At 38.9% G+C, this 17,565-nt stretch overlaps 1 protein-coding gene across 2 annotated transcripts in view; it reads right to left on the reverse strand.

Moving 5' to 3' along the window:
- The window catches only part of CALU (calumenin), a 28,556-nt gene that overhangs the window by 2,702 nt on the left and 8,289 nt on the right, over window positions 1–17,565 (reverse strand). The window contains exons 2-6 of one of the 2 annotated variants that reach the window (XM_016213372.2): window positions 14,604–14,835; window positions 7,981–8,174; window positions 4,850–5,016; window positions 4,076–4,136; window positions 1,409–1,608 (exon numbers count right to left, since the gene is read on the reverse strand). In XM_016213372.2, the coding sequence (XP_016068858.1) occupies window positions 1,409–1,608; window positions 4,076–4,136; window positions 4,850–5,016; window positions 7,981–8,174; window positions 14,604–14,824 (843 nt within the window). In that variant the 5' untranslated portion in view covers window positions 14,825–14,835. Of the gene's footprint in view, window positions 1–1,408; window positions 1,609–4,075; window positions 4,137–4,849; window positions 5,017–7,980; window positions 8,175–8,246; window positions 8,441–14,603; window positions 14,836–17,565 lie in introns of both variants that reach the window. The other variant, XM_016213371.2, reaches the window with a different exon arrangement.

Here is a 17,565-nt window from a genome sequence, read left to right on the forward strand (position 1 = left end):
AAATATATATATCTTTATTGATTTCAGAGAGAGGAAAGGAGAGGGGGAGAGAGAGATAGAAACATCAATGATGAGAGAGTCATTGATCGGTTGCCTCCTGCAGGCCCCCGACTGGGGATCAAGCCTGCAACCCGGGCATGTGCCCTGACCAGGAATCGAACCCCAATCGCTTGGATCCTAGGTTGATGCTCAACTGCTGAGCCACACCCGGCTGGGCGAGATATAGGTTTTTTAAGGAGAGCCCCCTCCCGCCCTTGAGCAAAATGATGACATCTCCTAGATAAGAGTAGACAGTCAAGAAGAACTGGGTAAAATACTTCAGAGTGAATCAAGTCATTACCTAACAGGAACAAAATCTGTTAATATCAAGTGGAGTCCTGACCTCCATTATGCCCTAGCTTCAGATTCCAGACACAACCCCAAATGAAAGCTCAGATATTCATCTCAAAAATCATCTAGGCCAGATTCCTAAGTGATGATTGCATGAGTTTCTTTTCCATACAAATCTCAGGACGCAGCACCTGGCTACTGAAGTGACTAAGACCTCAAAACAGACTGACCCTTAAAAAGGCTTGATGATAAGAAACTGCTTTTGAAACTGAAGATTAGCCTAGATAAAAGAATGTTTCAGAATACTAAAAATCTCCAAATTTAGATGGGTTAACACCACTCTTTTAATGAACCAAATGCCTCAGATAATTGATCAAGGATAATTTTTTTTAAACTTTTATTTTTTTAAAAACATTTTTATTGATTTTAGAGAGTAAGGGAGAGGGATAGAGAGAAACATCGTTGAGAAAGAAAACATTGATTGGCTGCCTCCTGCACACCCCCTACTGGGGATCAAGCCCAAAACCTGGGCATGTGGCCTGACTGGGAATCTAACTGGTGACCTCTTGGTTCATGGGTTGACAACCACTGAGCCACACAAGCTGGGCTGGATCAAGGACAATTTTAACAGGCTCTAGAAAAAGCTTATTTATAACCTACTACAAAGGACTTAGTTTTAAAAAGCATATTTGATTTAAGGAAATAACCATCTTTGAGTAGGCAAAATGAGCCTGTAATTGGTAAAAGAACAAAGAAAATAACAAAGGGGAAAAAGCAAAGAAAATTTCCTCGGGATCCAGAGAACAGATGAGGAACACTGGGCACAAGTTACATATAGAGGTTCTTTCCTGAAGCCTAGGTTCCTCCAATGCTATGTACACTGGGCAAAGGGATTTCTAAAATGACATCAGATAGCTAGTGCTGCCCTGTAAGTTTTCAATTGCCAACTTTAGACTGGTAGCAGACTTAGATTAATTAAGACCGTAAATGCTTTATGTACCTTAATAGGAATTTTTTAGGCAATCCCTAGAAATAGACTTCCATCACTGCTTGATTGTTTGGGCCTGGCCAGACTTACCTTGTTCTGGTCTGACTCATAGACTAGGTGCCTGGCTTCTGCTTCGGCATGATCATAGTCTGAGGGAAGAATCCAGTCCTTGGTCTCTTCCTTGTCCATCTTCCCATCACGGTTCTTATCTCGAAACTCAACAAATTGTTCTCTTTCTGTCTTTACCCATTCTGGTTCATCAGCATTTCCATCATGGCTGTACATGTCACCTGTATGCACAGACATACATAGAAAAGATGGGTTTTACTTTTACCAAAGACTGCTCCACACTAATCTGGTCTAACCCTCCTTACTCATCTAACTGTTTGGAATCTAATAGCAGTTACGAGGGTATTTTAGGTCAGAGAGAACTTGAAAACAAGGTATTTTCCTAAAACTTAATTGATCTTGCAACAAGAATATTTCCAACTATTGGTTTTTTGTGATATGAGAGCCAACAGGGTCCCTATATCTTAAAAAAGCCTTTAAAGGGAGATGATTAGCATCGAGAGAGATAAAAACTAATTTTTACAAGACAGTTATTTCCGACATTCCATTTTACTCCAAGGTAACTAATTAAACTCAACCACTGGTTTTAGAAAAGTGCTGTTTCAAATTTTCAGGGAAACTTGTGGCGTGTATGTTACAAGCCAAAACTGTCTCCAACCAATTACTAAGTATATTTTAGAATGTATCTCTAAAATAATAGGCTTTTTAAAAAAAATCCTCACCTGACGAAATTTTTTTCCATTTTCAGAGAGTGGAAGGAAAAGAGAGAGAGAGAGAGGGAGGGAGGGAGGGAGGGAGGGAGGGAGGGAGGGAGACGCATCAATTGGTTGCCTCCCAAACATGCCCTGACCAGGGCCAAGGATTGAACCTGCAACCAAGGTGATGTGCCCTTGACGGGTATTGAGCCGGAGACCCTTCAGTCCTTGGGCCACTGCTCTAACCACTGAGCAAAACCCGCTAGGGCTACAGAGAGATTTTTCTATACAACTGTTTTAAGTTTCTGTTTAACTATTTTATTTTATTTATTTTTAAAAATATATCTTTATTGATTTCAGAGAGAGGAAAGGAGAGGGAGAAAGAGAGATAGAAACATCAATGATGAGAGAGTCACTGATTGAGCCCACAACCGGGCATGTGCCCTGACCGGGAATCAAACCCCGATCGCCTGGATCCTAGGTCGACGCTCAACCGGCCGGGCACCTGTTTAAATATTTTAGATGCCAATTTTTAAATGTGTAAGGGAACACTGTTTGTCAAAATTCTTTTAGGAATTATGTGAGTGCAAAAGTCTGAAGACTCCTCAGTTATTCGACATCTAAATAAGTGTAGGTACACTTCATGTAGGCATGGGAACACACTGAGTAGAAGTTTAAATAGTTTCTAGTAGTTCTAAGCAAAGGTAGTTATTCAGTTTCGGGCTCGATCCCCAGCAGGGGGTGTGCAGGGGGCAGCCAATCAGGGACTCTCTTATCATTGATGTTTCTATCTCTCTCTCCCCCTCTCCTTTCCTCTCTCTGAAATCAATAAAAATATTTTTTTTTTTTTAAAAAAAGGAATGACATTTGTAACAAAGATATTCCTAATTATCTTTCATCTCTTCTCCTTAACTTATTTTAATTTCCATCATAGTAATTGGGAAACAATTTGCTCAACTACTTTGTGAGAGAGGCAGCTCCCTTTTTTAAGGCAATGAGAAAATTGTGAAATTATTCTGAGACTAAAAACAGCCTTACTTGTGAGAAATTAGCCTTGAAAGTGTAGCATCAAGACAAAAAAACAAACAAATAAACAAAAACTCTTTAAAACAGACAGCTACAAGAAAAAATGGCAGAAAGGAGCAACTTAAAAAAACAAACAAAAGAGAACCTAAATGGAAAACATAAATAGAACACAGTGAAAACAGGCTCTGAGAGGGAGCAGCAATCCTGGTCACTTATTCATCCACCTCTTTTATTCTATTCTCTATCTTCTCCTCCTGGGTTTCCTTAGGCCAGTCTAGGCTCCCTGAAACTCTTTACTGTCACTTTCACAGGGCATCTGGGATGTACTATATCAGCGTTGGCCTGTGTGGCAGCCACTGGCCATATGTGGCTATCGAGGACTTGAAATGAGGCTGGACCCAACTGAGATGTGCTATAAGTGTAAAATACACTTTTGAAGACTTAGTATGAAAAACAAAACCCCTCAATTTATGATAATGTCTAATTACAATATTTGGTTTCATGAAATATTATTGAAATTAATTTCATCTGTTTATTTTTTAAAAATGTTTTTATTGATTTTAGAGAGAAAGGGAGAGGGAGAGGAAAGAGAAATAGATAAGAGACACATCTATCTAAAAGCCGCTGCACACCCCCACTAGGGATCGAGCTGAGCCCACAACCCAGGCACGTGCACTGACCGGCAATTAACCAGTGACCTCTGAGTGCACGGGACAACGCTCAACCAACAGAGCCACAGAGGCCATGGCTTTTTCATTTATTTTGGATATGGCCACGAAAAAGTTAAAATTACATATGTGGCTCACATTTACATTTTGATTGGCCAGTGCTGTTACAGATACTTTACCACAACCCACTATTCCTCACACTGCTTTGGCTTAATGTGCTAAGAGTTGAACAATGGGGCAAATTGTTTCTATGGGCGAACATATCTTCCTCTTAAGAGAGATGCCAGAAACAAACTTACCAATATACTCTTCTAGATCAATGAAACCATCAGCATTCTTATCTATATCTTCCATTGTTTCCTAGACAGAAAAGATTAAGAAGAGACTATCAAAGTTAGTATCTGGATGAATTAGTTTCAGCAGTTATTTATCATTCATTAAAATACACAAATATATACATGTGTAATTATATGTGTATGTGTGGGTATGGTAAAACTATAGGAAATTGCTGTTTTTCTAGCTGGAAAATGATAAAATATTATCAATCCTTTATGCTTCAACCTAAAAGAACTATGAGTCTTCTTGAAGGAACCATGGCACTGCTTAATAATGAACTATCCGCCAAGCCCATGATGATCTGGTAGTCCTAATCATGTGGAAGTCATACTAACAGGAGATGTGATCAGTGAGTATGTCTACAGCTATAATCTATGTTTTACTGGTAACTGCCTCTGTGAGAATTATTCAGTATCACTATTATTATTCAGTACCTGATTATTGGTCATGGGATATTTTAAAAAATAGGATTTTTCTCTCATGCTTACAATATGAAGCCACCAGTGAAATGGCAAAATATATCATCTGATAAGTATTGTCACACTAAAGAGAAAATATAAGGCAACTAAAATAAATGACTTTATCACAGAACAACAGAGGGATAGAGCCTGGACTCAACCTGGTCAGCACCTGTATAGCAAGTCACTCTTCCAAATACAGAGGAAAGGGGAAAGACAGCGTAAGCAAAAAAAAAAAGAGAAACTACATTTCTGTTGAGAATCCTTGCTCTCACCCACCTGTACCACTATGTCTTTCATGTAATCATACTCCTCAGGGTGCAGGAAAGCTGTGAATTCCTCCTTTGTGGCAATGAGGTCCCCATCCTTGTCTGCCATCTTAAACCTCCGCTCATCTCTAACCATCATCTGTTTATAGTTAAATCCATCATCAGGGTCAGGATCATCTAGAAAACAAAAACTTAGGTTAAATCTTAAAAGACTTCAAGAATACATGAAAATGTGTGGGCTGGGGAATCAATTTCCAAGAAAGATAAACTAAGCAATGGAAAAATAACTCTTGATTACACAGGCACAATTGCAGCAGTTGTAGGCATTCAGTTTTGGTAATCAAAGACCTTGAAGTCAGGTCCGAATCGAATGTAAATGTTTGCCATTCAACATGCAACCCTGGCTCCTGGACTATGTAACCCGTTATGTGATTCTTCACAGTTACTGGGTGTTGAGGCTGTTTGAAGGCTTGAGTTTCTGGTTATATCTGAGGTACAGTGGTGGTTCTAGTCACAAGGCCTGGGTTTGAATCCAATCTTGAATCCACACTTCCTAGCTGTGTGACCTCAGGCAAGTTAACTGTGCTTCAATCTACTCATCTGTAAAGTGAAGATGATAATGGTTCCTGCCCCATAGACTGTTGAGGTTTAAATGAGCAAATAAATCTAAGTTAAGTACTTAGAACAGTGCCTGGCATATAGTTGGCTTTCAATACATGTTAGTTATTGCTATTTTTATTAAACAGGCTCCCACTAAGAAGCTAGATATTTAAGGCCTTCTATCCGATTATAAGCCACTTGGATTCAAACAACAGAGCATCACCACTTTGAAAGTAAGACACACATTAAAGGTAAGGAATAACGGTTCCTGCAACATACTGACCAAAAAAAGATACAGTACCAGTTTTGTAAAGACACACAGGGCCCCCTTAACAATATCATCACACTGCTAACTTTTGATACTATAGTTCAATCTTTCCATACTTTAAACACAGTCTAAAAAAAAGACTATTGCTCTATTTTGAGAGTTGAGCAGCTTGAAGCTTCATTATTTGTTGAGTGTCAAAACTCAGTAAGACAGCTTATTGAATCATGAGGTTCTGGGGACCTTATATGTGTATATTCAAAGCCATAATAAGCTGAAGATGGAGAATTTCAGAAAAATATTATTTTTCCCAGATATTAAGTTATCTCTTTTAAACAAATGTTTCAGTACCAACTAGGTAACACAAGCAAGAAAGATGACAGAAGACAACCTCTACATTAAGACTAGATTCTGAGCCAAGAGCCCTTCTCTTCCTTAGTGTCAAGCATGGTAACTGGAATCTAGGAGGCTGCTAACATGCACATACATAAGGATTAAGAAAAAGGAAGATATAACTTTCTTTTCTAACATAAATTTTATTTTCAATGACTAAATACATGTGCCTATTTTCACAGCTCAGAGCGCTTTATCTGTCCTAAGCACCAGCCTGCACACAGCTTTGGGTAGGCTCCCGATCTAGTTTTGGTATAGGGCTGGTGGATCTTTGTTTTTCATATTTTACTTGTGGCAGTGACAGTGTTACCGGTCCTTTGGTGGAAAGCAGATTCATTATGATAGATTTTAATTAAAAGCAAAGATGATTTATACCTGAACTCTAAAATGAATCAAGAATACACTCACAAAACACTCCTCAGCACTTCTGTAAGACAACTCATCATCCCTTGGGTACTGTCCATCCACATGCCTCGAGGGAAAGATGCCTTATAAAGACATTGCTTCTCCAGCCAGTGCTTCAGCTTATGCAGTCTCAGTCAGTAGAAATACCCATTACATCGAATCATTTGCCCAGTGAACTAACAGAGCTCTTAACAGATTTTTATGCACATAATCATACAGAGTTTAAGAATCACTCTGAGCAGCTAGTGAGTACCTAGGTCTGAGCTGAGATTTATTAACACACCATTCTGTTTAGATCACCAATAGCCTACCCTTTGTTTTGTATTTATACTTAATTCCAAACAAATCAGGAGGGTGTTGGGTCCCTGCCAGAGATTAAGAAGCACGAATGTCTCTCCATCTGCCCTGACTTTTTAATACACGTGTTCTTAATTGGGTGAAGTCTATGTTTGGTTCTTGGCTAAGTGTCAAGTTTGGAGAGAGACTGCCACTTCAGTCTTAGGAATGAGAACAAGCCCATACAGAAATAAAAGTCTCTTCACTAGAAATGCATGCGGTCCTGTAATTAACATGGACAGCTGGCAATCTAGTGGGGGAAACCGACCCTTATACACTCACTGTCAGGGTGGAAAATGCCTGCTTTAACCCAGAAATGTGCCTAATTTCTGGGATAAAAATGCAAGACGGAACATTTATACATTCTTGTCTCAAACTGTAACCACGTTCAATAGAGAAACACTAACAGAAACACCCTAAATCATCAACTCAGTAACATCGCCACCTAGCATTCAATAGCAGGCAAGTGTAATAAGTAAATGAAAATTACTAACAGGTGGCCAAGCACACAAGCTACCAAATCAACAGAAAGCAATCAAAGTCATATTTATTTGCCTTGAAGCATTTGCAAAGCAGGCTGATAAACTGATGTGCCAGAGAAAACAAATGGGAAATTTTCATTTCTAAACTTCAGTAAGCAAGCATACTAAAAGAGTTAAATTTTATCAAGGAAAGCTGTAGTTGATCTTTATTTTATTAAGAAAAGACTAATTTTCCTCCTATTTTCACCAGTTATAAAGGAACCTAATTTGGTTTGAGTTTCAGTTCCAAGACCTTAATGTGACCATGTGAAGAGAAATATCAAAGCCTTCTGCTTTGCATTGTAGGAACAATGCAGCCTTTTAAACAAAGATCTAGTCAAAAATGGTCTCTCTGAGGGATGACAAAAAGAAAGCATGGTAAAAATATATCTGAAATACTAACATGTAGAAGATTCCAGACCTTCAAAAACCAAAATTAAACAAATTTTTAAAAATACATAATATACAAATTTAAACTTAATAAAATAAAGGAAAATCAGCTCAGCACGGAGCTATTTTAAGAGTTTCGTAAAGTAGTTTCTTCCTTTCCTTCACTGCGTGACCCATTTGTTTCTTTGACTCAAGACCATGGTCTCTGCCAACTGACATCTTGCCCCTTACCCAGGTAAGTGCCATAAGTCACGTTCCTGTACTCATCCCAGGAGATTAAGCCGTCTTGATTCATATCAAACTCCTGCCATTGGTTTTCAACATTGTCATATATGTATTTCTTCTGGGCGTGCTTAATCCAGGATTTCAGCTCCCCCTCCGTCACAAACCCATCTTTATCGGCGTCTATTTTATCTACAATCATTCTACAAGACAAAACAGTTACGTTTCAAGGTGCCAGCTCCACAAGGCTTTTCCCCCAGGTAGTAGGGACCTACCTAAAACGTAGCCGTAGGTGGCATTTTTATATTCCTCCCAGGAAACGAGGCCGTCCTCATTGAGGTCATGCCCCTTCCACTGTCGCTCTACATCCTCGTAAATCCAGCGCTTTTGTGCAAATTTAATCCAGTCTTTGAGTTCATCCACAGTGACAAACCCGTCCTTGTCGCCATCTATTTTACTTACAATCTTTCTGTAGAAAATGCAGAGAAATCCAGCAAGAGGTTAAAAGAACACAAGGCTCTGGATTTATTTAGCCAGGTGTGTGCTGTGACAACAGGTGTTGTTGCCAAGGTTAAAGCATGGAAATAAAAATTGTCCCCCAAACAAAACTGCCAAATAGGCTCTGGAAAATTTTTCTCTTAAATGACCTGTTACTGGTCAGTAATGAGCCATCTGGATAAAGGAAAGCACAGTCCATGTGGCTGGTTCACTTGGATCCAAAAGCAAACCCAGCCTATCTAGAGGTAGGTTTCAGACAATGGTCAGGATTCAGGGGTGAATATCCATTCTTATCTAGGTTCTCCACTCTCTGTGTTAAACAACATGCAAATCTTTATATATATGTATGTGTGTGTGTGTATATATATATGTGTGTGTTATTGATTTTAGGAGAATCTCCATTTCTTGGTATATAATCACAACTACTGGCATGGTTTTCTAAAAATTCAAAAATTTAAACCAGACTTTAAAACATTCAGCTTTTAAAAAAGCTAACACTTTTGTTAAAAAGATAAAGATACCAAAAATAGTTCTGGGATCACTTATACCTCAAGTCAAAATTACTGTAAAAAACAAAACAGGTACACAAAGACAGAAGAAAGCTTATTCTAAAAAATGGTCAGCAGCTTATTATACACTATGTTGAAGTGGATTTCTACATATAACTACAAAAACAATGAACACTGAGGAAATAATGTGGGAAGAATACATATCTCTAATTACGAGAATGTTAATAAGCTGAGAGGGTTAGTGTGCAGAGGATAAAGCAAAATTACAAAGCTCAAGAATCAATCAACTTTGGGCCCTTCATGAGCTGCTTTTTTCTAGATCTGTTTTGTTAATTTAAGGATTTCAAAATATGCACATATGAAAACTCCCAGTAAAAGATGCAACCCCCCTATTCACAGTGGCTAAGACAACACATGTGAAGTCACACAAGTGGCCCAGGTTGGAACAGGAACTTCACACCTTTTGTTTCTACTCCTCACCCAAGGGTATGTCCTTACTGAGTTCTGAGAGAGGACAGGACGAGGGAGGGAGGGGGGAGAGAAACATCGATATGAGAGAAACATCGGCCAGGTTCCATACCCATCCTTGACTAGGGATCAAACCCACAACCTGAGCATACACCCTGACCAGGAACTGAACCCAGGACCTTTTTGTTGTGCGGGCTGACACTCCAACCAACCGAGCTACAGCAGTAAGGGCTGGAATGGGAACTTTAAATCAAAGCTTTCAACAGAACTGAAATCGTGGCATACACCTGTGCTCTAGCAAATGCAGGACTGAAAAAGACTGTCACTTGGGGGCAAATAATATCTTTTCCCAGTCTGTGTTCATTTCATGAATACACTGGAAAGTGAGTAAAATCAGAGTACGAGTGACACTATGAGAAGAGACCTGGACATTGATATGGTTAGGCATAATTTAAATCCTATAATTAATAAGCATTTTCCTTCAGAGAATGAGTAACGTAGCTTCTGATCTAAAATGTTAATAGAAAAGGTAAAGCAGTAAGAAGCCATCTCTTAAATATCCTCCTTTATCTACATGGACATAGGACAAAAAAATTATTTGCAACTTTAACTCTGTAGCGTTTTAACAATATTAAAACTAATTTGCCTGGCCGGCATGGCTCAGTGGTTGGGTGTTGACCTATGAACCAGGAGGTCACGGTTCAATTCAGGGACAGGGCACATGTCTCAGTTGTGGGCTCAATCCCCACTGAGAGGTATGACAGCCGGTCAATGACTCTCTCTCATCATTAATGTTTCTCTCTCTCGCTCTCCGTTCTTCTCTCTGAAATCAATAAAAACATATTTTGAAAAAACCAAAACATTATAAGTTATACCAGTATGAAAAACTTCTGAATTATCTATAATGGGATCCAGTTTGTGTCTAAATGATACTGGCTACCAACAGTGCCACTGTACCATTAAAAAAAAAAGGGGGGGGAGCAGATATCAAAACCCCTCCCATTCCCCAAAGAAATTTTTTGTTAATCCTCACCCAAAGATAATTTTTCCATTGATTTTTTTGGGGGGTGGGGGTGAAACATTGATTTGAGGGAGAGACATTGATTGGCTGCCTCTCACATGTGTCCTGACCATAGCCGGGAAACTGAACCTACAACCCAGGTATGTGCCCTTGACTAGAAATCGAACCTATGACCCTTGGGCGCATGGGCCAATGCTCTAACCACTGAACCACACCAGCCAGGGCTCCCAAAAGAAAATTTTAAGCTATTATAAGTTATAATAAGTAGCCTAAAAAGGATCACTGAGATTAAAAAAAAAAGACATGACTATTCAAGATGGGCTTTTCTCACTGAGGTTGGCTGAACACCATTCTATTTATTTTAACAAAAATACCCCTAACACAGAGGTTGGCAACCTTTTTTTGAACGAACAGTAAATACAAGGTGGGGCAAAAGTAGGTTTACAGTTGTATGTGAAAGAGTTTATTCTTGTATCATTATTTATTAATTTGTAGTATTTTCCATACGAACATCTGTAAACCTACTTTTGCCCCACCCTGTATTTTGACTTTGATGGCCACATACGTTTGTTGCATATTTGTTTTTTTACACAACCATTTAAAAATATAAAAACCATGGGGGGGGGGGGGGAGGCTTGTTAGAGGGTATGGGGGGATAAATGGTGATAGAAAAAAATATGTAAAAGCCAGGCTCCCCAGCCTCCATCTCCTTCCCACCTGGGCCAGTTAATATTATTGGCCTCAGTCTACTTTTTTAAGAGGCCATGGAAGTATAAATAATAAAGCAAGAAAAGCAGAAAGAAAAAAAAATATAAAAGCCATTCTTATCTCACTGGCCATCCAGCCTGCAGGCAGTTGTGAAAGTACACTGGAAATGGGCCTGTCCTATTTTAGGCACGAAGCTCTAAAGTCTGATCTTTAAAAGCCTGTGTAAATTTATGAAGCTAATGGTATCATATTCCTATGACACTGGTGAACACCACAACATTTAATGACAACATTAAATAAGCATTTATTCCAGGAGAGACACAATGCACTTAGTAGACCTTATGTTATTTCTCCTAAGAGATAACACAAGCCTCTACATTTCAAAGGGCATAAAACAAATCCTTTGTTTATTTAAGAACCTAGGTCAATATGTGGGCTCCAGTAGGGTTCATAATATTCCTAAAATTTTCAGCATGCAAAATTATATATATGTATATTCATGTGTGCACTTTTCTGAGGAAGTCTTTAGCTTTCATTAGACTCCTGAAAGGGCTGGGCCTGTGACCCAAAAAAGGATGATGAACTGTTCTAGCTAATTTCTGTAGCAAATATAGCAAGGGTGAGAACTCTTTTTACATTAAGGACCACCACCTCAAAACAAATAAATCCTCATTTGGACACATAAATGAAAATTCAGGATACTTCTTGGTGTGCATGGGGTGTGTGAGGTTCAGAATAAACACCTAAGAAAAAATGTTCTACTTGTCAACACTCTTAATAAAAAAAAGAAACTTAAACCTTTATATTAAAATTGTTTCAAAATGCTTCGTGTAGTCTTTTAGATATTACTACTAAAGATTTAAAAATAGTAAACCCTAGGTTTGGCTAAGTGGTTAAGAGCATCGGCCCGTGGACTGAAGGGTCCCAGGTTTGATTCCAGCCAAGGGCTCGTGTGTATGGGAGGTAACCAATCGATGTCTCCCCTCCCACCACCTGAAAAGCAATAGAAAAAACATCCGTGGGTGAGGATTAAAAAACAAGCAAAGAAACAAACAAAACAGTAGTGTGTTTTGCCCTGGCCAGGTGGCTCAGTTGGTTAGAGCGTTGTCTCACACAAAAAGGCTGCAGGTTCAATTCCTGGTCAGGGCACATACCCAGGTTTCAAGTTCGATCCCCTGTTGGGGTGTGTACCATACCGATTGATGTTTCTCTTTCACATCGATGTCTCTCTCTCTCTCAAAAAAATATAAAAAAATCAATAAAAACATATCCTCGGGTGAGGATTAAAAAAAAATTGAACTTTTACAACTACAGGTATGAACAACAATCTTGTCTCCTAATAATTACTTGCCTTCTAGAATAGATGGAAGAGGGGGAATCTGTTGTTTCCAACGTCTGGTGTATAGTCACCTACCAAAACAATGTTCAGAAATGCCACAGTGAATAAGTTAAAAAAAAAAAAAAAGCTTACCAGGAATTTTTGCTGCCAACAGTATGTCACCTTATAAACTGGGGGTATTTGTCCTTATTTCCAGAACTTGGGAGAAGCAAATAGTACTTGGCTCATTCACACATTTCATAGAAAGTATGATCTTATTCTAATAAAATATGGAGTCTGCTCATGTGTCGAGCTTTTGATATTTACTGATAAAAAAAGAGTATTTTCCCTCTACTGAATGCTGCTAGCAGAGCTATTCCACTACCTGCACAGAGCCAGAACATCCTCACAGACACTAAGCCTACGGGCCCTTCATGATTTAAGAGTAATTCTGTGGCGAGATATGTGCAGCAGACAAAATATGGGTTGGACAGGCACATTATTAATAGACAAGACATGAAGACTGAGAACTCCCTCATGCAGCTCTATTTTCAGCCAGGAATGTTAGCACATTTATAAGATTAAAATTAAAAGTGAGCATGGTCTCTCAAAGTTAGAAAAGCAACCTAACAGAAGACTGACTCTTTATTATTATTTGTTTTTTCTATCTACTTTCAAGTGTTCTGGGATAGTTTCTCATTCTACATAGCAAAATCTTTTGATTATTTCTGTTAGTGTTTAAGAATAAAATATTGTAGAAAGAATAAAATAAATTTATCCTGCCTGGCCGGGTATGGCTCAGTGGTTGATCCAGGAGATCGAAGTTCGATTCCCAGTCAGGGCACATGACCAGGGCTGTGGGCTCGATCCCCAGCAGAGGACCTGCAGGAGGCAGCCGATCAATGACTCTCTCATCGATGATGTTTCTCTCTCTCTCCCCCTCTCCCTTCCTCTCTCTGAAATCAATAAAGATACATTAAAAAAATTAATTAATTTATCCTGAAGTATCACTCAAAACAAACCCTATAATGTCTCCTAATCATAGCACTATCTGTGATGGCAAAATATTTTTGGAAGTGCCTATGTGGTACAACTTTCCAACAAATCTCTTGAATACAGTTCAGAAAGTAACACCAACTATGATCATTGAAGAGAAAATGCTCATTAAATTAATGTGCATTTCTTTAAAAAGCAAGGCTTTCGAAACGCCAAAAGAGAGTCTCAGATCTTCAGTTAGAAATAATCAACTGGGCCCGGCCAGGCGTGGCTCAGCGGTTGAGCGTCAACCTAGGATCCAGGCCATCAGGGCTCGATTCCCGGTCAGGGCACATGCCTGGGTTGCGGTCTCGGTCCCCAGTTGGGGGCGTGCAGGAGGCAGCCGATCAATGGCTCTCTCATCACTGATGGTTGTATATCTCTCTCTCCTTCTCCTTTCCTCTCTCTGAAATCAATAAAGATATTTAAAAAAAAAAAGAATCAACTGGTACTCTACCAAAAGATACTGGCAGAGAACCACGGAACCTGACTATGGCCCAGTGGTTACTGAAACAGCAACTCACACTCTGACATTAAGAGCATTACCTTTACAATCTCTAAAAGGCAAGGTTGGTTTGTTAAGGTTTTTGTTTTCAATTAAGCAAATATCTGAGAACGAAAACAAAGAGGGCAAGGGACATTCTAGGAAATCATAAACTTCAGAGAAATTAGTCCAGAGATTTAATTTGCAGCTTATTACCCACTCAAAGATGTGGCTTAGGCAAGAGTGAATAGGTCAGGAATGGTTTTTCAAAATTAAAAAGGGCAAGAATGAGAAGCTCCTCTCCCCTACCAGGTAATGTTCCTTTGGGATCAAGCTGGGTCCTTTAATACTGGGTACTTTTACATAAAAATGACTGCTTTACAGAGTGAGGTAAAAACAGTTATTCAATGGAGAAATACATGAGAGCAAGTGTTAATTAAATTTTAGTGGTAGCAACTCTGAATAACTTTCATAAAATGTAGTTCAACAAAACTTTACTGGTTGATTAAGTCAGAGAGAAAAAAAAGAATGAGTTGATTTGTAAAGAAATGTCACTATCCGAACTAGGCCCCTGAGAGGCTGATACCTTACCCAAGTCTTTCCTTGCTCTCTTCTGGTGTCAGCTGATCAAAGGTCTTTGCTTCTTCAGCACCCAAGAAGGCATCATGGTCATAATCAAAACTCTCAGCATCATCGTGAACCTTGTCGCTGAGCTGAGGCTCATGATGTACACGGTCCTTCTTTTCCGTGGGTTTGCTCAAGGCAAAGGCTGTGCACAGGGACAGGCACATAAGAAACTGTCGCAGGTCCATGATAATTAGATCTTAAAGAAAAAGAAAGGTAGTTAATTCAGGAGGCAGTATGTTTAATCATTAAAAAAGCTCACATCTAGTTAAATTATTCATTTGCTATAACCCCAAATATTATTACTTATCTATAAAATAAGTACAGTAGAATATCAGATTTGCCAGTTTTATGGTGAGAAATTTTTACCAGTTTCCTTCATCTAATTGTAGGCTGACAAGGAATTATAGTTAAAATACGTACTTTGTAAGTAGTCTCCCTTTAAAAGACACCAAAGTGTCCAGCCTGCATGGCTCAGTGGTTGGGCTGATCCATGAACCAGGAAATCACAGTTCAATTCCTAGCCAGGGCACATGCCTGGGTTGCTGGGGGTATGCAGGAGCCAGCCAATAAATGACTCTCTCATCATTGATGTTTCTGTCTCTCTCTCTCCCTTTTCCTTCCTCTCTCTGAAATCAATAAAAACATATTTAAAAAAATAAAAACCACCAAAGTGCCCTGGCCGGTGTGGCTCAGTTGGTTGGAGCATTGTCCTATACACCAAAAGGTAGTAGGTTCGAATTCCAGTCAGGGCACGTGTGGGAGGCAACTGATCAGTTTCTCTCACACAGATGTTTCGCTTTCTCTCCCTTCCTTTCTCTAAAATCGATTAAAAATAAATAAAATTAAAAGCACTAAAGTAGAACTTTAATCCTTTTGCCCAAGTTCATAAGACTTAAAAGTGAAAAAACCAAGATTTAAACCCAGCCATACCGATTCCAATAATTTTCTTTTTGTACTATATCAATGGTGCGGTCTTCAAACCAGGCTGGTTATTAGAATTACCTATGAAGCTTTGAAGTTTTCCCTATTGAATTAGAATCTCTGAAGTTGAATCCAGGCACTTGTAGTTTTAAATGCTTCTCAGATGATTCTGATGATCCTCAGATTAGGAGCCAATGAAATATCTGAGCAGTGTCCTTGGCCTATAGCACCAACCCATCTCCCATGTCTAGGCTCAATCTCAAATCCCCTTCAAAGACCAAACCATTCAGATAGTACGGTGAATAACAACTGCTTTATCACTCCATATACTGTGTTTCCCAAACTTTTCCAGGCATAAGAACCACCTGAAATACTGTTCAAAGTACAGATTACAAGGCCCTACTCCACACCTTCAAGCTCTCTACAGTCATAGGTGATTCTAAAGAACAAGCACAAGGCTGTAATACTTTATTGAAAAATGTCACCAAAAATTGCAGAGAAACTTCAGGATAGTAACCTGTTTGGTACACTCTACAGGTATTCCACAGTACTGTCCAGAGAGGTTAAGGTCTTAGAGAAAAAACTGTAAAATTAAAAATCAAGGGTGAAGATTTTCCCAGGCTTTTACATTTTAAGTAATCCTTCATCAGGACATGAATTCTGAATGCTTTTCCCCCTGCAATGAGAGTAAGTTTTTGCAATTTCTTACTCATTTCCCTTTATGACCAATGGCTGGCTCCCTTCCTAGATGGATAGGTGGTTATTAGGCATGAGGCTTGTTGTGGGTGAATTGCATTCCATAAAGATATGCTGAAGTCCTAATCCCTGGTACGTATGAATGTGACCTTATTTGGAAACAGGATCTTTGCAGATGTAATCAAGTTAAAATGAGGTCATATTGGATTAGGGTGGGCTCTAATCCAATGACTAATCTGGACAAAGACACACAGAGAAGAGAATACCATGTTATGAAACGAGGCAAAGATTGGAGTGATGCATCTACAAGTCAAGAAACCAGAAGCTAGGAATAGGGAATGATCCTCCCCTAAAGCCAACACCTTGATTTCTAACTTCTAGCCTCTAGAACTACGAGAGAATAAATTTCTGTCCTTTTAAGCGACCCAGTTTATGGTAATTTGTTACAGCAGCCCTAGGAAACAAACACAAGGTTACAATACAGAGGAACACTGCATCACATGTAAGTTAAATGCACTGCCTTGTCCTAAAATCTGTAGATTAGACCAGCCACAGACTTCACCTTCCTCAGGATGTCACCAGTGGAACAATCTAGTCTAAGATCTTGTATGTAAATATATTTTAAAATATGAAAACTCTTTCAGCATAGCTTCTATCACAGTGGTTCTCAATCCAGACTGCACCCTAGAATCACCTGGAGAGTTTTCAGAAAATACAACCACTACATCCCACCTCTGATTATTTTTAAAAAGACAGTCACAAAGGGGGGTGGGGGGGGAGGTAGGAAAAAAAAAAAAAAAAAGACAGTCAAATTAAGAGCCACTAATTCTAACCAAACTCTCAAATAGCCATAGTAACATCTTAAGAATTTTGACCTGAAAGTATACTTAATACAAAGAAATTGCATGTCTGATCCTGCCTCAAAGTTTGGGAACTAGAAGGAAGGGTGAAATGTGCCAGGGGCTAAGGAAATTAAATATGCCAGTAGGTTAAACCCGCTATTTTCAACTGGTGTGCCCCCCAAAATTTTAAAACATACAATACCTGACTATTTAGTCAGAGGCACTGACCTCTTTTCCCTTAGATTGTAAAAAAATAATTTTTTTTAAAAGACAACAGCTAAAGCAACAATAGCCAACCAGTGTGAATGAATTACAGTTGTGTTTTTTTGTCAGATAGGCAAAAAATGTATTTTTGTGTGTGTCACAGAATTTTAGTAATAGTTTATGTGCCCCATGATATGAAAAAGGCTGAAACGAGCTGGGTTAAACATATTTCAATGTACCCATTTTTCTTATAACCCCCAAAT

Source organism: Miniopterus natalensis, chromosome 10, assembly GCF_054644295.1.
Source record: "Miniopterus natalensis isolate mMinNat1 chromosome 10, mMinNat1.hap1, whole genome shotgun sequence".
NCBI lineage: Eukaryota > Metazoa > Chordata > Mammalia > Chiroptera > Miniopteridae > Miniopterus > Miniopterus natalensis.